The sequence below is a fragment of the Enhydra lutris genome, unplaced genomic scaffold, assembly GCF_002288905.1.
Source record: "Enhydra lutris kenyoni isolate GAN:26980312 unplaced genomic scaffold, ASM228890v2 scaffoldscaffold28, whole genome shotgun sequence".
NCBI lineage: Eukaryota > Metazoa > Chordata > Mammalia > Carnivora > Mustelidae > Enhydra > Enhydra lutris.
In genome coordinates, this window is record NW_019154112.1 from 5,453,233 (window position 1) to 5,479,749 (window position 26,517).

Sequence of the window (26,517 nt, forward strand, 5' to 3'; positions counted from 1 at the left end):
GCAAGTTCCAATTACACAATACAGGGTTATCAACTATAGTCATTGTGTTACCTATTAGATCCTCAGATTTAGTACAGACTGAAAGTTTGTACCCTTTTACCAGCCTCTCCTTATTTCCCCTCCCTGCAGCCCCTGGTTCTGTAAGTTGGAGGTTTTTTTGGTTTTGTTTTGAGTTGTTTTTTACGAGTCCACATATAGGTGATAACATACAGTTCTTATCTTTCTCTGTCTGGCTTATTTCACCCAGCAGAATGTCCTCCAGGTTTTAGGTTTTGGGGTTTTTTTATTTTGATTTTTAAGATTTTATTTATTTATTTGATAGAGATTACAAGTAGTCAGAGAGGCAGGCAGAGAGAGAGGAGGAAGCAGGCTCCCTGCTGAGCAGAGAGCCCGATGTGGGGCTCGATCCCAGGACCCTGAGACCATGACCTGAGCCGAAGGCAGAGGCTTTAACCCACTGAGCCACAGGCGCCCCTTTGGTTTTGTTTTTAATATGCTCCAGGTTTATCCATGTTGTAGCAAATGACAGGATTCCCTTCTTTTTGAAGGCTGAATAATATTCTTACATACACACACACACACACACACACACACATATATACATACTATATTATATTTACGTAATTATATATAAATTATATGTACAGAAGTTATACATACATAAGTGTACATTATTATATTTCCTTACTTTATCCATCAACAGACACTTAAGATTGTTCCCATACTTTGGCCGTCGTGAATAATGCTGCTATGAACATAGGGGTGCAAATATCTCTTTGAAATACTGATTATTTCCTTTGGACATATAGCCAGAAGTGAAGTTGCTGGGTCATATGGTAGTTATGTGTTTAATTTCTTGAGGAACCTCCATACTGTTCTCCATAGTGGCTGCATAGTTTGCATTCCCACCAGCAGTGTGCAGGGCTCCCTTTCCTCCACATCCTTGCCAACACTTTTTATCTCTTGTCTTCTGATCATAGCCATTCTACCCTGTGTGGGGCAATCACTCACTGAGGTTTGGATTTGCATTTCCTTCATGTTGAGTGAAGTGGAGCCTCTTTTCGTGTACCTGTTAGCCGTTTGTATGTCTTCTTTGGAAAAATGCCTCTTTATGTCTTTTGCCCGTTTTAGTTTTATTTTATTTTATTTTATTTTATTTTGAGTTACTTACTTTAGAGAGAGAGAGAGAGTAAGTGAGAAAAGGAAGGGGCAGAAGGAGAGAGTGTCAAGCACAGGCCACACTGAGTGCAGAGCCCAGTGCAGGGCTCAACCCCACGTCCCTAAGATCACAACCCAAGCTGAAATCAAGAGTTGGATGCTTGGCTGATTGAGTCAGCCTAGGCACCCCTCTTTTGCCCTTGCCCGTTTTAAATTGAATTGGTGTTTTTTGTTTGTTTGTTTTTGGTTGGGTTTTTCTTAGTTTTTTTGTTTGTTTGCTCTTGAGTTTAGGAGTGCCTTATATATTTTGGATATCAGCCCCTTATCAGATATGTGGTTTGCAAATATCTTTTCCCATTCCATAAGTTGCCTTTTTATTTTCTTGATGGTTTCCTTCACTGTGCAGAAGCATTTTAGTTTGATATAGGGCCATTTGCTTATTTTTGCTTTTGGTGTCAAATTAAAAAATCGTCAAGACCAAACAAACATCCTGCTGATTTTTAACAACTATTTGATCAAGTCCACGACTTGATTCAGTTTTCCAGGTAAGGAAACTAAATTTCTAAGAATTGAAGGAAGTTGCCTGAGGTGTTAGAGTTGATGAATGAGGGAGGCCAGTTGAAGCTACGGCTTCTAAGTCTTGAAAAAATTGAATTTAAAAAAGAAGTGAGCCGAAAACCTCCAACATACAGAACCAGGGCCTGCAGGGAGGGGAAAATAGGGAGAGTAATTAATAAAAGGCGTTAATTTACAGTTACTGTTCAATTCCTCTTGTTTCTACACAACTTAACACAGCACTTTCTTACTTTTCCTCCCCAACTCCACATGAAAATGTTGTCATGCATGTAAAGGAAAGTGACTTGGGAGAGGGAACTCTTGAGAGAAAACATGAGTTTTTCATTTCACTGTTAAAGCTCAAAGCATTTCTTCCCCTTCCTGCTGTCCCAGATGGAGGACTCTTAGGTTTGGGATCTTTTCTGCTTTTGCTTTTATTTTGTCTGGGACTTGCAGAGTGATGTGGTGATTTCAAGTAAATTCTCCAGTTAAGACATTGGAGGAAATCTGAATTACCGTGCCATCCACCTGCCTTAAAGATAGTCACTTTCGTGTCCTCTAAAAACACACTTCTGGCTTTTCCTTGGAAACTCCCAAGTGACCGCCTCCGTGGTCCGCCATTACTTGTGTGAAATTTCAGGAAATCCTTTCTCATTTCTTTTTTTTTTTTTTCCTAAAGATTTTATTTATTTGATGCAGAGAGAGAGAGAGATCACAACTAGGCAGAGCAGGAGGCAGAGAGAAAGGGGGAAGCAGGCTCCCCGCTGACCAGAGAGCCCAATGTGGGGCTCGATCCCAGGACCCTGAGATCATGACCTGAGCCGGAGGCAGAGGCTTAATCCACTGAGCCACCCAGGCACCCCTCCTTTCTCATTTCTAACTAAGATCTGTGCCTTCCACCCCATCGGTTCTGGTTCTCCCTTGAGGGTCAGGCACACTGTCCTGCTTCCCGGTTGTTCGGACATTTGAAGCTGCAGTTATGTCCTCCTGCTCTCAGACCTTGTTTCCTTACCAGGCACCCCAGTTCCTTCTCCTTTTCCTCAGATGACTTGTTCTCAAACTGCATCTGTCCCGACCGGTTGATGCATGCAGGTCAGCAAGTCCTCTGGAAGTTGTGTGACATCATTACAGATGACATTATACAGCATGATGAGATTTTACTTGTCACACGGCGCCTGATAATGCCTCATCAGGGAATGTGATTGCCTCCTACTCTCCTGAAAAATTAAGGGTATAGATGTGTCAGTGAGCCCAAATCAAGAACTGTACACGTGACCCCTCCAGAGCCCCTCCACCCTCGTCAGGAGGCCTTCTGCAAAGCTGCTCTGTGAAGTAACGGAGAGTTGCATTCTGCCTCGGGAAGCTTCTGCCTGTGCTTCCTGCCTGGGAGACACAGCTGAGCCTCTCCCCTCTTGTGCTTTTTGGCAGAACCAATGTAGGTCTTCCCTGCACCCCAATATGGAACAATGCCTGTGACTGCTCTCCACCTACCAGCAGAATAGCCCGCTCTGGGTCCCTGAGCCTTTCTTTGGCATTGTTTGGCTGCTGCAGAACTCACCATACCCTTAATTTGCAGAGAAAGATGCTTTTGTACTGGCTTTTCATTTAAAATCAATGGGAGAGATGGAAACTAGGAAAGCTTGTGTTGTCTACATGACTCCTAGCCAGGCCCTGTAAAGAGTGTCTCAAACCCTCACTTGTCCTTGACCCTGAACTCTTCCTCTCTTCCCTCCTGTGTCAGTCCCAGGTTTCTTCTCACAGTCTCAACCTTCCATTCCTACCCACCTTCCTGGTACCCCCTCAGCAGCCACCGCCTCTGCATTCTCTGGCTTGCCTTTGGGCTTTCCTCTAGTCCTTCTTACCTGGGGCCGCTCTTCACGATCTTAAATATTTTGTATTCCCTCCTCTAACTAAAAACCACCTTTGGTCCCTTATTGCTACGGTCCACATTCTTGGGCCTAGAGTTCATGATTCTCCAGAGAGAATAATCCCAGGGTCTAGCTTCTATACCTGGCTTTCTCTTTCATCTTCTACTTTGTTTTTTCTGGCTCCAGGCAATTCCTTTACCCATGATTTTCCTCTACACTTTGGTTTACACCTTTTTTCCCCCCTATTGGAATGGCTTTCTCGACTTCTTTTTGTTGAAATTCCACCCTTCCTTAACGGTTTGCTCATTCATTCATTCAACACATTATCGAGAGCCTGTTGTACACCAGACATGGGTCTAGGTGCTGGGTGTATAGAACTGAAAGAGCAAAAAACCCTCAGCTTTTCAGGGACTTACAGTCTAAGGGGAGAGGCGGATATTAAACAAGCACAAACAAAAATATTTCACAAACGAAAATAAGTGCCCTTGAGGAAGAACATAGTGCTGTGAGGGGCGGGAGGTGAGGTAGGCCCCATTTAGATCAAAGGACTTAGCCGGGTCACCAGTGGCGGGGACCAGAGAGCTCAGTTCCCAGAGCGGAAGAGGTCCAGTCCCCACTATAAACCCGCCTGGGGGCACCTTGAAATTACAGAGGCTTCTGTCTGGCTACTGACTCCTCAGGCACCAGTTGGCACTATGGGCATTGCTGATCTTGGTTTTTTGTGCATGGCCTGTCTCCCTCACAAGATCAGAGACATTTCAGTGTTAGTAATCACGGTTCATTTTTGCAAGCCTTTAGGTTCCCCTTCCCAGACTGGGCACTTAGAAGTGTGAGCCAATGACTAAGGACCTCAGATGTTGGAGGTCCTGAGTCCTTAAAATGTCATGTTCACTCCAAAGCGCTCCAAAGGTTTGGATTGCTAAATTGCTAAACACCTTGTCACGCTTGGGTGTAGATCTCTTTGTTTTTCTTCTCAAGGGAAATGTAATAATTAATGTCCTTCTCCGTCTCATCCTTAAATTCTGAATTATCATTTGCATAGTAATACATAATAGCTCTTTTGTACCACCACTGAGGGACTCTAGAAAATATGTAGTATAATTTGCTTCGCAGGTGCGAGCATAGAAATTTATGGGTTTTAAGAGAGGTTTGTTGCTAATGTTCTGGGATTTCTCAATTTGATGGATTAGCCCCTCCCCTAAATTTTTTTTTAAGTTGGAAACGTTTTACTAAAACATTCTGATTTTGAAAGGGAAGGTTGACTTTGACATTTAAATGCCAATATAAGTTTTACTAACTCCATTTACTGCCTGCCCTCTCATACATAAAATAGTTAACATTTATAAAGAATGTTGAGAACAGAAGCCCCCTTGGAAATGTCACAGTGGCTGTTACAACCCTTTCTGCTTTCAAGTAGCATATATTTAAGTCAAGAACAAAAATAGTTTTGGCCTGTTCTTGGCCCTTAATCTTTTAAATTAGATTGAGAAGAAAAAAAGAACCAAACCAGCTATAGGATATTTAATTTAAAATACCAGCTCCCGCCCAGGTAGCTCCATCTGTCCCCGTAGGTCTCCAGAAGGGCTTGCTGCGGTAGAGTGAAGGCATAACTAACCAAATCCTTAGCTGAGGCCATGTGTTCAAAACCATTTACAGGCTTTATAGACACTTACTCCATGGAGCATAACAGTTAGCATCTCTGACATATATGCATGCTGGTGGAATTGATTTGGCTAAGGAGAAAATTTCCCAAAGCCCATTTTTTAAAAATCAGAAATACTGCTGCTGATCTTGAAATAAGGTCCTTGATGAGTCTTCCCCGTTGGGGTATTAACCCAGAGATCTGGCTGTGCTCCAGTTCAGATAATGCTATTTCTCTGTGCTAAATTCCTCCTGAAGGTTCAATTAGATTTGGCCTTTATTCATCCTGGGCACCGACTGGAAAACTGCCAGTTTCTAAGGCCAGAGCTTAGTGATGGATGCATTTGTTTCACTGCTGACAAAGGTTTCAATGTAAAATGTCCCAGGCCCTTGAGGGTGGAAACAGAGACTGATCTCGCTGAAGAAAAGTCTGTTGGCCCTCATGCTGAGATGGGTTAGCATCTCTCTCTGCTCTGGAAGGGCTTCCTTTGCGGGCATGGGCCCTGAGCAGACTGGATTTTGCTGCCTATTCAGACCCCTTTCCTGGGAGAGAGGGCTACTAATTTAGGCCTTCTATTTGAAGACATCAGTGGTGTTAACACCGCAGTTCCTTTGGTCAGTCATTACACAAAGCAACATTTACTGGGTCTTGACACGGCTTGTGGAAAACACCACCTGCATTTGGGGAGCATTGTGTACCCCTACCAAATTTGGGGCTACGCCCTTTACTGAATTTAGTTTAGACTGGTTCCTGCTTGGATTAAAGTGTATTTCCAAGCCTTCGGAGGCTTGGCATGACTTGGGTCATTGCATCATTTGCTAAATATTATATTCTATGGTAATTGTGTCTATATTTCCTCGGGGTCAAGCAGAAGGAGGAAATATAGCATCATAAGTCGGAGGAGAGCTCAGTTAGAGGCAGTCAAATCTACAAAGGTGAGGGATTCACATTCAAAGATGGAAGCCCGAGCTGAGAATGGACTGAACACCTGTAAACTCACAGAAGGACGACAGAGGCCATTCCCAGCCCTGTTCCCAAATCCTAGCACAATGAAGGAAAACACAGATGTGGAAACTTAAAGGGTGAGTTAGAACAAATAAAGGAAACTGCTCACTTTCCCCTAGTGGTAGTAAGCCTGTGGGACTCATTACCCGGTGAGTAAGTGGAACACGTTGACCTAGGAACTGTCTCGCTGTGAGTGACTGGTGAAAAGGCACTGGCTGGCCTCCTTGGAACGCCGTTCCCAGTCACAATGCCAGGGGCTGTCCAGGCTGGCTGAGAGAGTGCAGTCTATCAGCAGGTCGTTCCGGGATGCCAACTATGTGTCAGGCATTGTGCTAGGTGTTGGGTACAGGGGGCACAGATGAGGACACCACTCTTTCTCTTAGGGAGCTTTCTTGAAGGACATCGGGGGTGGCTCCTGAATTCTGTTGTAAGGAGGGTTTGGGGGGCAGCGGCTGATTGGAAGTGAGGGCTTGTCTTAATGATATGCCTCACTGCTTTTACTGAAGTTTTATGTTTTAGATCAACAAAAATCATTTCTAAATATGTTTCTGTTTATACCTTGTGTGAGACTAAGAAAATGTTAGTTGTTTATATATAAAAGAGTCTTTTCTTTGGGTTGGCTTGGCAAGGGACTACTGAGATTACAGGTGGGTAAATGTGTCCCAGCCCCTGGTGTCCCTCTTTGAGGTGGCATTGCTGGACTCCATTTCCCCCCCATTTAGTCTTTTTTTTTTTTCTTTTTAAGATTTTATTTCTTTATTTGACAGAGAGAAAGAGAACACAAGCTGGGGGAGCAACAGGCCGAGGGAGAGAGAGGAGCAGGCTCCCTGTGGGACTTGATCCCAGGACCCTGGGATCATGACCTGAGCCAGAGGCAGAGGCTTTAACCCACTGAGCCACCCAGGCGCCCCACCACCTGTTTAATCTTAATGCCATGTGGACACAGGGGTCTTGAGGTGGTTGTTTGTTTTACTGAGTTCCTTTCTACCTCAAGCCTGGCTGCATACTGACCAGAGGTTGCCAGTCTGGGTCTGTCGGAGGTCCAACAGCCTCACCTGTCTTCCCAGTCCCACAGTTGATTTGTTGGTGATTTTGAACAAATGATGGTCCTCACTGGTGAGTTTCTCCTTCCCTAAAATAAAATAAAACAAGAATGTTTCGGCAGGTTCCCCGTGGAATCGGGAAGGTCAGTGGTTTGCCTAGGATCCATCAGGAGACGCGTTCAGAAGCCCAGCCTCTCGGAAATAGAGTGGTGTCATCCGCGGCTGCCCTTCACAGGTGGCTGCCCCGCCTCTCCCCGATCGCTTCCTGCTTTGCATTCAGAGCAGGAAAGCTGTTAGCACAAGGCTCATTTAAAACCTCAGTTGAGGAGGTTATCATAGCATCCTTAATTCTAGTGAGTGGCTCCCATTTTCCCCTCAGCAGTCGGAGTGATTAAATGTCATACTGTATCAGGGGAGTACCAGTTAAGAACATGGTTTTAATGCTGGGTGCTTGCACATTCTTTGGTTGGTTTTGGGCACCATACTGACCTACCTTGGCGGCCCCTTTAATTGGGGCATTCATTGAATTGAATCGGGCTGACCGTCCCGAAGGCTCTCGGGGCCAGGACTGCTGTCAGGGCCTCACCTGCCCTGTCACAGTCGGCCCACTGGAGCCGCTAAGCTGTTGCCCACATTTCTCGTCACACTGCCCAGCCAGCCAGGCAGAATAGTTTTGCTTTGAGTTTGAGCCAGCATGCTGCTCTGCATGCTTCATTATAAAATGTCTGAGCTGGACTGTTGCCCAAACATGAGTTCTCTCCTCACAGGTTAGTAAACTGAGGCTCACTGAGGACATGACCATCCCAGAGTCTCACGGGACCTTTGACAGTGCCCAGACCTCTGTTGCCCAGCAACATCTTTGGGACGGAGTGGGCACTGTTGCTTGTTGACTAAATGAGCAAACCCAGATCTCCTGGGATGTGTTTGAGTAACAGTTCATTTTACCTTTTTTGGTTTAGACTGTCAGCCTACCAAATCTCCTTTGGGTTCAGTGACTGATCCAGAGTGTTACAAGATTCCACCTGTTTTCTTGAAACAGACGATCACCCTTTCTGTTGCAAATGCTGGCTGGAAAGTTTAGCCTCCTTGTTGCTCTTTCCCTCAGTAGAGCACTTGAACGCAGTGGTCTTCCGGGTGTGACTACAGACCACCAGCGCTAACCGCACGTAGGGACAGGTCAGAAATGAGGATTTTCGGCTACTGAATTTGACCCTCTGGGTCAAAAGCGCAATGGGCTCTCCAGGTAATCCCCTTGCTGCTGGAGTTTGACAACCACTGCTTTTAGAGCCGTCTTGGCAGGGTTTCCTCCAGCGTGGGGTTGTATAACATTAGTAATCAAATAAAATTTAATGCAAGTTTTATCTGACACATTTAATATTTCCATGGTAGTTATTGTGCTAGCAGTAATTAGGCAAATGAAAAGTAGTTCTTATAAATGGCTATTAGGAGTATTACCCAGGCAAATCAAGTTTTTATAGTTTTTTTAATCCCTTTGTTGGCTCTCTAGTATCTGCCAGTGGCCATGCCATTGGCAGTTTCCCTCATTACAGATATACATGCTTCAGACACCCACGGAGATAACGCTCATTCATATTCAGCTCTAATTTTCCAATTGTTGCGGTTCCCTGTGCCCATCTATCTTAGGTTGAGTTCCCCCCAAACATGGGATTTAGTTAGATGCAGATTGTCTATTTGGGAGGTGATCTCTGAAAGTACTGGTGAGGGAATGGGGTCGTGAGAAAGAAAGGAAAGCAATAAAGGGTTTGTGATCAATGGGGTTACCTCTCTGGGCCCCGGGGCTCAGCCCCACTGGAAAACTCTGACAGAGGGCCTCAGGTATCCTAATGAGGGTAGAGGGGGCTGGGCTGTTCACCACCCATCAGTGGTCCCAGGCTTATTCTGGATGCACCCCTGCCTCCGCCCTGAGGTGGTGATAGAGCACCACCACTATGCCTGTTGGTACTTGCCAGGGTGGACCTGCTTCTGGGGTCCTGGTTCTGGAGGGGAAGTGGCAGGCGAGTACTCAGTGTCAGGAGGAAGGGAGAGGGTGCCATGAGAATACTCTGGATCTTCAAGTCTGAGCCAGCGAGAGAGCAGGGTGCAGCAAATGAAAAAAATCTGGTGCTGTAAGTGGCTGACATTGGGTCTCTTTGGTGAAGAAGAAAAGGAAAATAAGAGGATTCTGGGCTCTGGTAGGAGTAGAAAGCAGAAGAGAAACTTAAATTTCTTGTCGGCGAAGCCTGGCATGCCCTTTCCCCCAACCCCAAATGACACTGTTGACCTGCCCACACTCGGGTTCTAGTCTCTCGAGGCTGCAAAGAACGGTCGGAAGCCAGCCACACTGAGAAGAAAGGGGGCTGTGTGCCAGGCCTCCCTTTGGGTGGATCTGCTGGCATGTTGTGGTTGCTTGCCAGGCTGCAGAGGATAGAGGAACCAGAATCTTGCATTCTTACTGAGGTCACCCTAACCCAGTTTTGACAGGTCCACGATAAAGGGAAAAAATCAAGGACAATGAGGAGTGCCACTGTAGCGCCACTGGGGTTTGGTTACCAACTGCCTTTATTCTGATTATGTGTATTCTTTCTTTGTGTCTCATTGTCCTTTCTAATATAAAATGAAGAAGGTAATTTTCATGTTAAGTTAAAATTCTTTTCCCTTATTCAGATTTTTTTGTTTTGAAATAATTATAGATTCACAGGGAGTTGTGGAAATAGTACCGAGAGGTCCTTTACTCATTACCCTTCACCCAGCCATTGCTGGTATATTCCATAACCCTAGTACAATATCAGAACCAGAAAAGTGACACAGGCATAACCCACACACCTTATTCACACTCCACCAGTTTGACACATGCGTGCATGCAAGTGTGTGCGTGCATGTGTGGTGCCGTGTGGTTTTATTAGCTGTAGTTCATGTGACCACCAGCACCGTCGAGTTCACAACTGCCCTCTCACAAAGCTCTCCCTCATACTTCCATCGTGTTCATTTGTTAAAGTCCTTATTTGCCATGATGAAAAGTTGGCAACTGTCTAACGTTGCTGCGATCCCAGTTAGGAGGGAAAATGGCCTACAGAGTTGCTAAGTTAGGGACCACTGCCCTGTGTCCCCTTGTTGAAGTGGGACCGCGCAGTACTCTGCACAGAAGCCGTTTTCCTGAGAGAGAAGGGAGTGCCAGGGACACAGAGAGCTGAGGGTGAGGACACTTATCTCTCCCTGAGGGCCTTTGCCTTTAGGGTCCAGCCTCCGGAGGCCTCAGTATCTTCCACAAAGGCTGCTCCCTGTGCTGCTGCTTACACAGCTTGCAAAGTCATAGGGTATCTCAGCAGAGAGGCAAGAAGCAAGGCTTGGGCCCTCTTCTCCCCATCTCATTGCCGTGGGCAAGTTCCTTAACCTCTCTGAGCCAGCCGTGCCTTCCTCATTGGACTGAGAGATGCATCTGTGTCTTCCCATCCTTTGTTGCCAGTGATGCGATGGTGAGGGTGCAGGGCCTGAGACGTTGCTCCTCGTACCAGCTGAACTCACGTATTCCCACTTCTGGGAGCAAAGCGTTCTTGAAAAGAAGGTTAGGGGTTCTATGCTTCATGATTTTGACTAGAGCCATCCTGTTTATCTTCAGCTGTGTAAAAGCATATTTGAGATTCTGATGTGTGTGCATGCATGCAGGGACACACAAACGCCCGAGCTCAGAGGTGTTTGAGAGAAACGGATCTCTTGTTGACCGAGGTTACAGTGGACACCACACTTCTTCAGTCTAAGCTTATACCTTCTCTTCACCAGTTCACTTGCTGCTCAAACCTTTGATTTGATAAGAGGTAGAATCTTAGAAGACAAGGCTCCTGTACCTCGGTGAACAGTAGCACCAGGAAGCCCCGCCTGGGGCCCCTGGCCTTTTGCCAGGGACTCGTGGGGGTCTTGATAAGCTTCCCCTTCTCCCACTTATTCTCTCCTCTAGACCTAAGGGATTGGCACACTTGTTCAGGCTGCCCGCCCCCTGTCTCTTCCGTCTCTCCTTTTGGCCCAGCACTCTGTAGGAAAGGACAGAGTTTTCCAGGGGCTCCCCAGTTTTGCTGTAACTGAAATAGACACACAGTCCCCTTTTTACTGCTTGTCAAACAAAACAAAAATGGGAAACTCTGAGGCGAGAAGAAATAGCCCATAAATAGCCGGCAGCGGCGATGTTGTAAAGTTACTGGAAATGTTAAAGCAGTAATTGTCCTGGGTCTTACTCAAACGTTAATAAACTAGGTCTTTCCTTAGCTCCTCTAACATCTTCCTCATAATTTGTTGTCTTGAGGCTATGGCTCCCTGCCTCCTGGGTGTGCACGGGAAGCCCCTGGAGAACAGGCTTGACGATGACAGAGGCTTGCGAAAGAGTTGAGGCTGGCGTGTCGTGGTTGCTCAGGAATCCTGGTGCAGGCCGAGGCTGGAGATGGTCTTTCGGTGGGTGGCCCAAGGATCTCCCAGTGCAAAGGTTTCGCAGCGTGGAGAGGACAGCATGTCCATCTTGTCTGCCTTTCTTTTCCCGGTGTGCCGCTCTTATTGTTGGGCTTCCTGAGGATATGCGTGCAGTCTACAACTCTAAGCCTCCCTTGGTAACAGGCCCAAGAGCGCAAGTCCACAGGGGTTCTCCTGGTGCAGACGGTCTTCACTGAGACTGTTTTGAAAACGCTGTGTTCGTTCTGGTTACCTGGTGTGGTTGTGTACTTTAACGTGAAGCTTAGCCCACCGCAGTTTCGTGCTGCTGCCCATATAGGGAATGGCTTCTCTCAGGAGTCCCAGAAGACATGTGACCCTGCCCTGCCAGCTCCATGAGAAGCAAGGCCTTATGGCTCTCCCTTTACCAGTGTCCTTTCTTCAAATGCCAGGTCCTTTCCATGGCCTCTCACTCCCTCAAAAGGAGCCCCTGACCTTGAGCCCCGGGCCCAGAATTTAGTGGGCTAATTCAAGCATATCAAGTTGTGCTTGTGAGATGGCAGCCTGCATTGTTTAGGAATACTGGCATGGATGGTAAACTCCACAGGAAAGTAGGGGGGTGGTAGCATTTAATCCCAGAAGCCAGTGGCCTCAGAGGAGCATGGAAGGGAGGCGATGACCTACGAAAGCCATGCTGTTTGGTGGCTGTGTTCTGTTTCCTGCAGTGTATGGTGGGTTTCTGGATGGGTCACATCTTACTGGTGTTTGAAATCGTGTTATAAAATAGACCTTCGGAATTTAAGAAATACTTCATTTTTTCAAGATGAAAGAACACAGTTGCTTGTGGTTGAGGCCAGCCTAGGGCTGATCATGAAGCTTGTTGACTGAGGGACTCAGCAGTGAGACAGGGAGGATGCAGCTGGAGGCGTCTTACATGGAAAAATCCCACACATCTGGGAAAGCCACCACTTTCCCCCTCTCATTTCCTCTTTGGGGAAAAAAAATCTCAGATCCAAGAAAGTCGTATGTCCTAAACATCTCTCTCCCTAAGAGTCGGTTAGATGTACCCACTTTCTCTTCAGGTGTTTTTCCACTGGGTATTGGCTAAACCCGCCCAGTGCTCAGTACCTGCTAGGAGCCCCAGTGGGAAGGACAAAAGGAGCTGAAGGGGCGTGGCATGCACCTGTGGGAGGACCAAGGGATCATCCTTGGGCGGTATTTATGTGAGCGTGTTTGCTTTAGTGTAGTACAGCCAGCCGTCTCTGCCCCAAGGAACCTAACACAAAAACCTTAGACGCAGTCAGTCCAGAAAGGGTGCTGGCAGGGAACCAGTGCTTTTCAGACACCTGCTGTGTGCCGGCCACTCTCTCCACGTTACTGCAGTTAATCCCCACAGCGCACCTCGAAGCAGGTGTCGCCATCCATATTTACAGACGAGGCTCAGGTAGGTTATGTATTTTGCCAGAGAGACAGACGAAGGATAAAGCCTGGTCTGACCCCAAAAACTTTTCAGTGTTAGACTGCACACAGTGTGGAGGGACACAGGTGACTTGAGCTGGTCCTGGACAGAATTACGGGGTAAGGATTTGGGGGCTGCAGATGAGGCACAGACCTGCCCGGCTCGGGCTTACGATCTCAGGAGCAGCGGGAATGTGGGTTGGTGGGTAAGGTGCAGTAAGAGGTAGGCACGACCATTAGGCCTCCAGTGGGGGCCACACATCCCCGGTGCACTATTGTCTCTAGCTCTGCCTCCTACCCAGAAAATAATTAGCCTCCACGTACTTATTCTCACAGAGTATTTCCACATATCTTATCTTCCATGAGTATATTTGGGGGACATAAGGATGCCATTCCCATAGTTTTTTATACTCCGTGATGGGTGGGGCAGGGCACAGACTAGTTCCTAGCTCGGGCGTTTTGTTTAGGGTGACCTTGGATGCCCTTAAACTTCATAACACATCTGGGAGACTTGGAGGACTCCAGTTGCTCTGACTCCCTGCCCCATGGTCTGCCAGGGCAGATAAAGGGTACCATGTGGAGGGGGAGGGTCTTAGTTAACCTCGGCAACTCTCTGTCTCTGTGCTCCCAGCTTGAGATCTGGGCTGCCAGGAGTTCCTGTCACCAAGTGCTGTGTGCGAGTGAATGGCAGCTGGAAATTTGACTTGCATGAGGTAGCCCCTGAGTTTGACAGAGTATAAGAGCCCATGACTTGCTAATGCTTTTGATCGGTAACTCACAGGGCCCTGGCTGGTTGGCCCTGGCCCCTGGGAGTCATCAGTGAAAGCGTAGGGCATTGTGCTACCAGAAACTGCGATGAGGAAGGAGGAAGGGCTGAGAGTATGCTGGGATTCACCCGGGTTTATTTACCAGCCCTCAGTGGAGAGGCTTTTCAGGAAAAAGAAGCGAGAGAGGAGTTCTGTATCTGTGTAAGTTGAGACTTACTTGATAATGAAAGCAGTTTGTGAATTTCAGCGTGGCTGGGCTCACTGTATCTGTGACAGGCTAGTGTTTATTGAGTGGTGCTGCCAGCTCCCCACAGGGGCTTTCTAGGTGGACACTTGGGACGGAGGTTATTTAGCTAATTACAAACCTCTGTTAAAGGAGGAAGTCATTTTTAAAAAGAATACAAACATTTTAATTTCACCCTAAATGGATAGGTGTGTATCCCTGTCTTTTGATGTGGAGCTAGGGTCTTTTCTTTCCCTGTCGACCTGCTAATCTGGACTTCTCTGTCCACTATTTATGAGCTGAATCACACCACGAAACATCACCGGTTAAAATTTCTAGTTTGAGTTTCTTAGAAGTAAAGCAGGAACTTAGCCACTTGTGAAAGTCGGAGTACGGAATCCTTTTAGAATGTTTTATAATTTATTTCTCCAATGACACCTAATCCAAGAGCACATTTTTAAAAAATGATTCTGTTATTGAGTCTCCTCAAAGCATCTCCTTGGTTGTCATGGAAACCGCTCTTTTTGTGCTTGTTTCATCACTGAGGTAAAGTTTAATCAAATTTTCTGTTTTCACCAACAAATATACAACCATCTTAAACAGTTCTGGAAATGATCCCAGCTGATTCCTGGGAAGCAGAACACCCAGTGGGTAGAAGCAAAAGACCCACGGGTGTGCTCAAGAGGGTCGTGCCAGCTGGGAACATGGGCATGAGTTCCCGGGAGTAGATGGTGTGCAATTCAGTGAGCTAGCTAGAGGTCATTACCGGACTCGCAGGCTCGGTGCTGGGATCCCTGTTGCAGATGGCCCTGCTCGTTCCACTGTCTGCCTCTCTTGTTGCCTCTCGACACTGCCCTGCAAGAGCCAGCTCTCTCAGAGGCGTGGGGCATGATGGCAGCACCCCAGCCTCCAGGCCTCTCCTTTGCCTCTGCAAGGCTGAGTTGAGACCCTGCTTCCTCTCCTCCCTCTCCTCTCTCTGGTGTTGTCTTGGGTTCTCCATGTTCTTGCCAGGAGCTGCCTTATAGAAAGGCGGTACCTCCCTTCCATGAAACGTCTTGTCCTGAATGGAGAAGCAGCTTCCAGCTGAGTGTCCAGGAAGCGAGCTATTGTTCACACAGCACGTTCTAAACATTTTCTGCCAGAAGGAAGCCCTTTCCCTCTGGTTTGTCCTTTAAAAAAAAAAAACCAGAAAAACACAAAGGAACCTGCGTTTTGAATAACTTGTTTTTAAGGTAGAATTCTCTTTATTTTGGAACCAGATGAATGTGAATCATGAGTGCAAACCCTTTCTAATCTTTATAAATTGAAAGGAGCAACAGAGTAGGACATTGTGGGCTGTTTGCCTGGCATTGCTGCTCTTAGGAGGGCCAAGGAAGTTTCTCAGTGTAAGCAAGACCTCCATCTGGTCAAGGGGGCTCCTGAGTGAAAACTAAATGATGCTTAGGCTGAGCAGAGAGCCCAATGTGGGGCTCCATTCCAGGACCCCGAGATCACGACCTGAGTGGAAAGCAGAGGCTTTAACCCACTGAGCCACCCAGGTGCCCCTGCACTAGGACTTCTTGTACATTATCCCACAACTTTACAGCAGCCCTGGGTTATATTTCCATGTTGCCTTTGAAGAAACTGAGGCCTGAAAAGGAGTTGAGTCATTTGCCCATGGCAGTGATTCCATGAGCGAGGAATCTGTCCACATTTAATGGAAGAGGAAATTGAAAAAGAAATGGCTTGTCTAAGGTTCCACAACTTAAGAGTTTAAAGTCAAGTTTTTTTATTCCAAAGTCCCAGTTCTTTTCCCACAGTGCAGACCCCATTCGATGTTCCCAACCTCGTATATTTGAAATTGTGCTCTGAGCTTTAATAGAGTAGAAACTAAGCCCTAAATAAGCTGGACATCATGAGTTATAAAGATAATGAGTTGGGCACTGGGCACGTATTTCTAGGACTCGGACTATGGATGCTATTTAACTTCTCTAGCGTTTGGTTTCCTCCTCTGTGAAGCGGGCAGAATCAGAGCTCTCACCTGGGCTGGATGTGAGGATGAAGCAAACCCGTGGGAGGGCACATAGCTGGTGCCCAGTGCAGAGTGCCCCACTGACAGAACCCGTCTCTGGAACCTGATAACCCCAGAAGGCTCGAGTGCCAACGGGTGTGGATCAAAAGTATTTTCCAAGGAGAAGGGTACCTTGCTTTGAGCACCTGAATTTGATTTTCAGGAACAGTGACCTCCCGGAGTAGAAAAGGGATAATTTAATTTCCCAAGATCTCAAAACAGTCCACCCATCTTTCCCTTGTTCCCTCAGTGCTCTGAGGATGGATTTGATCTCCTTTTATTGATCTTGGGCTACAGAGGATACAGGCGCATTCTCCTAGCTGAGTATTCTGATATGCTGCTTACCATGCTGAAGTCAGTCACCAATGGAGGGATCAGTGTCTTTTGAGTTGGATTAATACGAACCAGTTTCCCAGGGTTTGTTCATCCCTGGGAACACTGATAATGGAGTTTTCAGACTGTCAAGACTGGGGTTAGCCTGGGTTCCAGGATAGAGAAAGCCACACTACAACAGAGAAGCGGTGCTGAGAGCCCTTCACCCTGAAAGCTTGGTGACACGGAATAATGGTGAAGTCAGCTTTCCCACATTCCTTTCTGTTTGTTTCCTTTGCCTGCTGGGCATGTCTCTGCTTATTAGCATGTTGAGCAGAGTTCATTACTAATGATGAAACGCAAATCAGTGTTGATCTTACAATTTATTTGATCCCGAAAGAAGTATTTTTCCCAGTATTTTATTCTGAAAATTTTCAAACATGCAGAAAACTTGTAAGAGACTTGAATAGTGGATACCTATCTATCTACCACCCAGAGCCTAGATTCTCTAATACCCTTTACTCGACTTGTTTTATCTCATATCTGTCCTTCCCTTGGTCCACTTAGAAATCTGTTATTTTTTTATGTATTTCAGAATAACTTGTGGACATCATATTTTTCATCCCGGAGCAGTTTAATTATGTATACTATTAAATAGAGTTTGAAAGATATCTGTTCATAGGGTTTCAGGGGGAGAGGCAGTAAAATGTATACAAAGTGAAATACATAAGACTTTACCAATCCCTGAGTTTGTGTGACCCAAATTCCTATCAAGATGCAGAATATTGGGCGCCTGGGTGGCTCAGTGGGTTAAAGCCTCTGCCTTCAGCTCAGGTCATGATCCCAGGGTCCTGGGTTCGAGCCCTGCGTCCGGCTCTCTGCTCAGTGGGAGCCTGTTTCCCCCTCCCTCTCTCTGCCTGCCTCTCTGCCTACTTGTGATCCGTCTGCCAACTAAATAAAAATAAAATCTTAAAAAAAAAAAAAAAAAAGACACAGAATATTGCTATAAACCCAGAAAGTTCCCTCATGCCTCTTCCCAGTCACTCCTTACCACTCCCTTAACCCCAACAACTATTCTTCTAAAATTTGTCCTCTTCCATAGATTAGTTTTGCCTGTTCTAGAACTTAATAAATGGAATCAGGGCAGTATGCATGCTTTTGTGTAAGCCTTGTTAAAAAGACAGCCACAGACCCAAAATGGCGTCCATTAGGCCAAGTCACCAGACTGGGGTTTAATTAACCTAACTGAATTGCACTTTCAGCCTCCCCTAGAAATGTACCCTTCACAGGTCAGTCTGGAATTTTTCTGTCAGCACCAATAAGGTAATCTGTATGTTCCCCAAGGAAAGATGAGGTGAGGGGCACCTGGGTGGCTCTGTGGGTTAAAGCCTCTGCCTTTGGCTCAGGTCATAATCCCAGGGTCCTGGGATCGAGCCCCGCATTGGGCTCTCTGCTCAGCGGCTTCCCCTTCTCTCTCTGCCTGCTTCTCTGCCTACTTGTGATCTCTGTCAAATAAATAAATAAAATCTTTAAAAAAAAAAAGAGAGAGAGAGAAAGATGAGGTGATCTACCTTTGAAGACCCTTTTGTCCCCAAAGGAAGGTGACCTCACCTGAAATAATCCTTTTTTCCTGTTTTTAACTTCCTTGCCCTGCCTTTAAAATCCTTTCCCTTTCTGTAGCTCTTTCGAGCTCTCCTCTACTTGCTAGATGGGAGGCTGCCCGATTCATGAATCATTTAGCAAAACCAATTAGATCTTTAAATTTACTCAGTTGAATTTTGTTTTTCAACAGTCTCATCTGAAGGATTTTAACTAGTGCTTTATAATGAATTTTGGGAACTCTGTCAACTTCGCTTATCCAACTCCCTCCTATTTTGTAACTTCAGGAGTGGCAAGTTGCAGAAAATCTCAAGGTAGCAGATGCATACTGATAGTGTATTTCTATTAAATATATATGATTTTTTTTTTACACCTTAAGTATATGTAATTTGGCTCTCCGAGTTTTACATCTGACTCCCCTGATATTATGAGGCAGATGTTCCGCAGCCAGATCCGAGGAGCTGACAGATGTGGGACCCTTTCCCAGGTCACCCTGCTGAGGAAACCCACTCTGAATGGAGATTTAGGGTGTTTTCTCAGGGCTGATTTAATCGATAGCTAGGCTGACAGCGCAGCCGGTGTGCCATTGGGGAAGAACGGGAGCAAGGCAGGGTTATTTGGTGGTGGCAGCCGTGATGGTGGTAGAAAAACCAAGGAAGGTCCACGAAGCCCGCTGCCCGGTGCATGTATGCAAGAGAACCGCAGCCCCTCTGAGGTGTGTGTGCTTCCTTCTCATTCCTCCTCACTCGCCGCAAGCAAGCCTCCTCCTGGACAGAAAGTAGATTGCGTACATTGGAATAGAACCCAGATACATAATCCTCATTAATCTTTCAGATTCTTGTCCCACTTATTAAAGCTAGTATTTGGCACATAACCCAGAGTTCTGTGGCAAGCAATGATAAAGGTAATTGGAATCTAGGTCTCCCAACTTTTTTCTTCTTTCAGCAGTTTCTTGGGGCTGGCAGTTAAAGATCGCCTGGGTAGCAGACTGCTCTAGGGTGAGAGGGGCATTGGCAAGGGTGATTGTTGGCCCAGAAGGTCTTCCTCCCTGTCGAGGGGCCGAGTCTGGAGCGTGTGCATCTCCGGGCCAGCTGGGCGAAGTGGGGTGGGAGCTGCTTTTGGGGGGACAAGGCCCAGGCAGTAACCCCAAAGGTGTGTGAAAGGTGAAAATGAGGAAGGAGGAGGGGGGTTTGGGGACTGAGGTGCCACGGGGAAACAGGAGTTATCTCTGACTTTCTCATCCCCCAGCCTAGCCTGGGGCGGGCGAATACCAGCTCTTGGCTCTCTGCTCTTGTGTGAGACTTGACAGCCACACAAGCACAAAGCACTTTGGGAACAACTGCTCTGTGGTTCTCCCAGCCTGGGAGGGAGCGGGGGATTCATGTGGGGGTGCAGCCGTAAATACCGCAGCAGTCTGTGTGCCCCCTGTGGTGAGACACAGGAAGCCCCCACCGACAGTGTGCTCTGGGGCCAGGAAGCTCCCCACTGTTAACAGAGCCGACACGGGAGCCCCAGCCTCCTCCTGGCCTCATGTGCGCCTTGGAAGGCCGGCCCGGAACCTCTTGGCAGACATTTACTCATTCCCTGCCCTCCTCTCTCCTCCCCCACCCTCTCCCGCCTCCCTCTCCTAAAAGCAGTTGACAAGGTTAGAAAATCAGGACAAATAATTTACTTCAATCCATCTCTGTCTTTCCCGAGGCCTTGTACAATTTGCTCGGGGGCGGGGAGAGAGAGAGAGAGAGAAGAACCCCAGACCCTGGCCAGTGACCCTTTTTCAAATGTGGAATCAAAGCCCACTCTAGGCTGCGAGTCTGTCTGCTGTGAAGCAGCAGTAAGACAGAGATGGTGATGAATTCTGATGCGGCTCCTGGGCCCGGGAGTGCAGCTGTCAGCAGTCTTCAGGGCTCCTTGTCCAGCTGGAGTAGCCCGCCGTGTGCGTCACTGGTCACCTGATGGCTTGGGCACAGCAGCCGGGGACACTGAGGTGGTTAGGGCTCACTTCCTCAGCCCTGTGCTCCGAGGAACGGGGAGTGCCCTCTAAGCAAGGCCGTCTGTCCTGAGGAGAGGCTCTGCCCCTTGGTGCCCCAGTGCAGGAAGCCCAAACTCCCCGGGGGAGCAGGCTCGGCCACCCATGGCACTTTGCGGAAATGAGAGCCGCACTAGCGGCGAGAAATTTGGGAGTCTGCCCACGAAGCAGAGCTCCAGTCCCCTCACCTGAAAAATGGGATAATACGTTTGCTTGGCAGTGAGTTGAAGCCAGCTGGTCATCGTAGGGTTTGAGATGCCCATGCCAGCAGCCCAGGAAGGTTGGAGAAAGACAAACGTGAGGGCAGGGGAGTTGGAGAATCCAGACTGGGGTCCAGAAGTGTTGGCTGCCTTTCCTCTCTTTCTGTAGTAGTGAGGTCACTAGCCTGATGGGGGCATTTAACAAAGTGTAGCTGTTCCTCTTTGTCACCGGCCACCTCCAGCGGGCCAGCTCTGTCTGCGCATGGCACCGTGTGGGACCCAAAAGACACAGTGTGAATCAGGGTCCTTACCCTTAGTGGTTCTCTAGTGTGTCCGGGACACATCCTAAAACAGTGAATCAGGAAAGTCAGAATGCAAACCAAAGGGTGTTTCTGGGCTGTTAAGGTATTAAACACTGGGGCAGAGGAGAGGCAGAAGGGGTCTCCAGTCCTCATGGCACAGGCCCAGGGGGACTGGTATGTATTTTCCAACTGGTAGGTGAATCCTAGGGAGCCAAGAGCTCCCCAAGCAGCAGAAGGAGGATTGGAAGGGAATGCCTGACATCAAGAGCCAAATTTAGTGGCTGGTGAATTGCAAAAACCTCTCCCTTCATGAACCTCTCCCTTCGTGTTCCCATTTGCCCACAAAAGAAGGTGGGAGGAGATGATCCCTTTCCCTTCTTCCTCCCCATTAGGCACCCCTTTACAGGCATGTTGACCAGACTGATTACTGCTCTCCCAGTATTTGGCTACATATGGGAGCCCCTGAACATAGCCATTGCGTCTAACTTGTACCCCCTTCTGGAAGGGAGGTTTCACTTAGGCCTTGCTGCCAAGTTGCATCGAGGCTCATGGTTCTTCTGTGGACTCTGTGCCTGGAGAAGTAGTTCTGCCCCCAGCAGCTGTCTTCTCCCTTCCCTCACTCTTGATAGCCAGTGAAAAGGCTAGTGTGATCAGATTTGTTCCTGAAGCCAGGGTATAGTGACAGGGAATGGAGGCCTCTTTGTCTGTAGACAGACTGTCACCTCCTGCTGCCAGCCTCTGGTCATCCAGGCACCTGTCAGCAGTCCTGGCACCTCAGCAGCTGTGTCTCGAGTGTTTGTGTTTCTTCTAGCTTCCAGCCACATGGGGAATGTGTTTTATACATTCGTGGCAGGGGTGGGAAGGGAGAGACTAAATAGAATAACCCTGAATGCATTCTGAAAATGGAGCACTTCCAAGCATTTTTAAAATACATGTATCCATTACAGTGATAAATTTCAGGCCTTACTTTACCAAACACAAACAGAAGTTCCCTGTAGAGTTTATGTGAAGTACAGGAGTAAAGTGCGGGCTTTGTCCATCTCTCCCCCAAGATGTCGCTGATCCTACACAACAGAAAAGAGAGCATTGAACAGTGCCCTTCCGTGACATTCCATCTGCCTCTTTCTCCCCTGAGATGCAGAACATTTCTGGGAAAACAGCCTGATCAGATTGGGTTTTTTTTAACTCAAGCGTAAATGGTGAAACTACACAAAGTATATGGATCAAAATGGTATCTGTTTTCTCTGACAGCTCACTCCTCTTTGTCTAGACTGAGATTATGGTATTCTGTCTCCGCTGGTTCTGGGCCATGGAGGGTGTGGCCGAGCCAGAAGATGAGATCCAGCTTCTCGCCGTCTCCCCAGCCCAGGCGGAGGCGCTGGGTAGGATCACAGCCCCAGACAGCTCGGTGCTTACGGAGTGAGGCCGGACACCTGCCAGTCTGTGCTCACACAGGACCTCCTCACTGCCGCGTCCCTCCTAGCCCTGTGTCTCCACCAGGGCAGGAAGGGGAGCTGGGTTGTAAGTTGTCCGTAAACTGCTGAGTACTCCCAGTTCCTCTATAAACTAGAATCTTCTCAGCTTGACTTAGATACTACAGTTACAGGACAGCAAAGCATCATGTATAGTTTCGATGAAACATTTGTGAGCGTCCCTGCGTACCCCGCCAGAGGGTGGGTTGTGGAAATGTGGGCCGTGCCTGGCCCTTTGTAGTTGGTGTGAGGGTGACTACTGGGCCAGGCAGGCAGGAAGGAACAGAACGAAGAAGCAGCGGGGTGTTCTACTCTGTTCACTGTGATTTCAAAAGGCCCTTTGGCAAAATCTCCTGAGTTGGGCCAGGAGATGTTGATTGGTTAGGCCCGCTGGTGCTTTGGGTTTCGGGTGATTATGAGGACAATGAAACGTGTACTGTAGGTGAGTTGACTTTATATGAAAAGCTACCTTGGGGTCATCCTCCATTTCAGCTCTCCCCCCTGCTGGCATTGGGAAAACAGCTTTTCCACTACCGGCTCTAAGTAAATGGAAACTTCCCCCATCCCCACTTCCTTTCATTCATTCAGTAAGTTGCCTGTTTAACCAAAACCAGGACCAGGAGGAAAATGGCAAGTAAACCACACTTTCTTCCAACCCTCATGGTTCTTACAGTGGTCATTCTCCCACATACACCCTCTTTGGCCTCAAAGATAGACCCATAGCCTGGTGGAACCATTCCAGGGATAAGGACCCATCCTCTCTCCCTGCCCCCATATAGGAAAAAGTTTTCTCACTTTGAGGACCTTACTTTTTTTTTTTTTTTAAGCTTTATTTATTTATTTGAGAGAGAACATGAGCAGGGGAAGAGGCAGAGGGAGAGAGAGACTCTCAAGCAGACTCCCCACTGAGCACAGAGCCAGACCCGGGGCCCTATCTCAGGATCTTGAGATCATGACCTCAGCTGAAATTAAAAATTGGACACCCAGGGGCACCTGCGTGGCTCAGTGGGTTAAAGCCTCTGCCTTTGGCTCAGATAATGGTCCCAAGGTCCTGGGATTGAGCCCCACATCGGGCTCTCTGCTCAGCAGGGAGCCTGCTTCCCCTTCTCTCTGCCTGCCTCTCTGCCTACTTGTGATTTCTCTCTCTCTGTCAAATAAATAAATAAAATCTTAAAAAAAAAAAAAAAAGAATTAGACACCCAACTGATGGAGCCATCCAGGCACTCCTGAGCACCCTATTTTTCTCCTATAAATATAGAGAAGGACAAGGAAGGCACATCAGCAGATATGTAGGGAGTGCCTGCTCTTTGCCCAGCTTGGAGGCTTCTGTGATCTGAGTGAACCAGGCTTTGGGACCTGTGCGCTGAGTGTCCTCCAGTGTGGCTGGGGGTGGAGGGGCGGCTTGGCCCCTCCACAGATAGGAAGAGCTATCTGCAAATATTCCTAAGCCTTTCCTGAGGAAGAGGAGGTGCTCTAGGGGAATAGCCAGACCAGTGGCTTGAAGTTGGATAAGAAAGCTTCGGATGTGTGAAAAGACTGATGTTATAAATTGGTGCTTTCTGCAAAGAGGGCGAAATGACAGGGAGAGTTAGCAAGTGCCCCGTCTCTGGAAGACCTTTAGCAAAATCGGACGTGGGGGTTGGAAATGGGATTGTATGACCTGTGGGGTCCCTGCCATGAACTCAAGATTTTGTGCCTGGAAGAACTGTCAGGAGAGAACTAGGATTTATCCTACAGATATACTTGTACGTGTGTACAGACACGTCTGTAGAACAGCGTTCGTCATGGCGCTGTTGGGAATACGGAAAGATTGGAAACTATGCACGTGCCCACCAGGGGATGGGCTAAATAAATAGCCCCACACCCGATGACACAGCTCATCCATTGGGGGAGAAAAAAAAGAATGTTCTTATAAACTGTGGAGGATCTCCAAGATGTCATATTAAATAGAGAAAGCAAGGTACAGAGCAGCATATATGGGCGGCCTCTCTCAGTAGGGGGCAGGATATCTTTCCATGTTTGCTCACAGGAGACTGCAACTCATCTCGAAGCATACTGGAGGAACTGGTTATACTGGTTGCCTGCAGGGAGGAGAGCTAGACAGGGACAGGGAGATTTTCCTCTGAGTAACCTTTGTACCTTTTGAACCTTGAATCATGGAGATGGAGGACTTGTCACAAAATAGAAGTAAAAGTGTATTTTTTTAACTTTAAAAATAAGGAGGTTTTACTCATTGGAGTTCTGAGGGAAACAGAGGGGGAATGGAAAGCAAACGAGCCTCTGACTGGGCATCTGCTGTGAGCACAGATTACCTTCAATCCACGCAACAGCCCTTTATAGGAGGCAAGACCCATTCCCCTTTCTGTAGATGTAACACTGAGGCTGGGAAAGGGTGGAAGTACTTGCCTGTCCTCACGGGTGGACCTTGCACCAAACTACCAGTTGAAGGAGGCAGCTCTTGGAAGGGGGCGGGGGGGGGGTAGGCCAAAGAAAGGGATGTACGAGGAAGGGAAGGAGGAAGGTGGTTTCTTCAAGGGGCAGGGCAGACCCACTCTAGTGTTGCCCACTTCGGTGCTGGCCCTTGAGCGGTGGGGCCAGTAAAGCCGAGGTGCACCGCAGCTTGCTCCGTAGGTCAGCTGTGTTGTGTTTCCCTTGGCTTTTGCTGAGCTCAGAAATGGAGTTCACAGTGCATGTTAACAGGCAATCAGGTGACGGCTGGAGCAGGCAGGCATTTCTGTGGCGGGAGAACAGCCTCAGCTCTCGGCTGCGAAGGGAAAGATGTGTTCTTCTGCTGGGTGTCAAATGTGCCATCTTTGTCTGCCAGCTGGAGACTGGCTGGAAAGTTGGTTGTGGTGGTTTTTTTTGTTTTTATGGGGGTTTTTTTGTTTTGTTTTGTTTTGTTTTTGATTGTCAGACCTAGGCTCCTTACTTGCACTTAGAGGAAAAAGCATCCAAGCTCTGGAACAAAAGGTTCTCTTTCCTTTTTTTTTTTTTTTTTTTTAGAAAAAGAGCCATGAATGAGCTCATTATCACTGCAACCCAAAAGAGGAGGAGGAGGAGAGGAAGAGAAGGAGAGAAGGTAGCCTCCTCCTCACTGCCCTGCCCTGCCCCTGCCCAGTTTTCCTGGAGTGGGGGGCTTAGATCTGGCTCAGGGTGACCTAAGCCAGATGGCTGGAACAGGTGGTCCATACAGGGGGCAATGCTGGAGACCTTGGATGCTTTGAGACTGGCTCGCTCTGTCTGCTGTGATCCAGAGGAAGGATACATGTCTGTACCTTCAGGGAGCAAAAGATCCTCTGATCAGAGTTGTATGCCTGTTTCACTCTGACTTCTGAGAGGCTCCCGTGTTCATGTCCTCTGCTTGTCTCAGCTCTCGAAATCATCCTCAGATCTCAGAGCTGGCAGTCAGGAAATGTCAATTATCTGTTGAATGCTGGAATTTGCCACGCATGGCTTTAGGCTTTAGGCACTTGGGGTGTCACAGGGAACCAAGTTGGCAAAGTCTCTGCTCTCATGGAATTTAAATTCTGGTGTGAGCAGTGAAATGTGCCAGGTCTGGCCTGCTGGTGCCTCCTGTGCCCTGTCTCTGCTGGGCTGGGGAACTGCCGCAGGGAGTGATACATAAATGCCAAGGAAGGAAGATTCGCCAGCCTTTCCAGCAGCTGAGCACAGGTGGTCTCCCACTCGCTCTCCTTGGAGCCTGTCTTTTGCCCCCATTCGGCTGTGGTCACAGAAGGGCCTCTCTTGATCTGAGCGGCAAAGAGTTCTGATCTGTTGCAGGTTGGTGCTGGACCTTGGAATGATCTGGAAGAGACCTGGAGGACCTCCCCTGCCCTCACACCCCCGCCACAGGTGCTGATGATGAGCTGGCAATGTTTAACCCGAGCCTAACAGCCTCTCCTTTTTGTCCCTCTTTCTTCCGTTTCAGATTGAGAAAATCATGAGCTCTATTGGCGAAGGGATTGACTTTTCTCAGGAACAGCAGAAGATCTCAGGTATCGTACCAATAGCCATTTTTCCCCCATGGAATGCAGACCTTTGGCTCCTTTCTGGCTCAGGTTTTTTTTCTCTGACCCAGAAGACAGACATTTGGTGGGCGAGAGAGGTCAGCCTCCACCCACCCCATGCTGCTGCAGGTCAGAACCTCATGGATCTATATGGCCCACCGAGCTATTATTTCAGAGTTATGACACTTTTTACATATTGGAGGGGAAATTGCATTTTAGGCCCACCTGTTAGGAAGGTTTTGTTGTTTGTTGGTTTGTTTTAAAGTTAATGGTTGTCACTTATCCATAATTATGTGTGTAAATGTAGGCTGTCTCTGATTGGCTTAAATTGGAGTACACCTCAGCTTGGTCTCTCCAGCTTCCCAGACAGCTCTGGCACTAACCCTTCGTGAGAAATGGGCTCTTGCTTGCCTCCTC

The 26,517-nt window shown here is 47.7% G+C and overlaps 1 protein-coding gene across 2 annotated transcripts in view; it reads left to right on the plus strand.

Moving 5' to 3' along the window:
• Positions 1–26,517, plus strand: part of LOC111152173 (ankyrin repeat and sterile alpha motif domain containing 1A) — a 178,346-nt gene that overhangs the window by 119,754 nt on the left and 32,075 nt on the right. For both annotated transcript variants that reach the window (XM_022510537.1, XM_022510538.1), the window contains one exon: positions 26,022–26,088. In XM_022510537.1, coding sequence (XP_022366245.1) covers positions 26,022–26,088 — 67 coding nt within the window. The remainder of the gene's footprint in view (positions 1–26,021; positions 26,089–26,517) is intronic.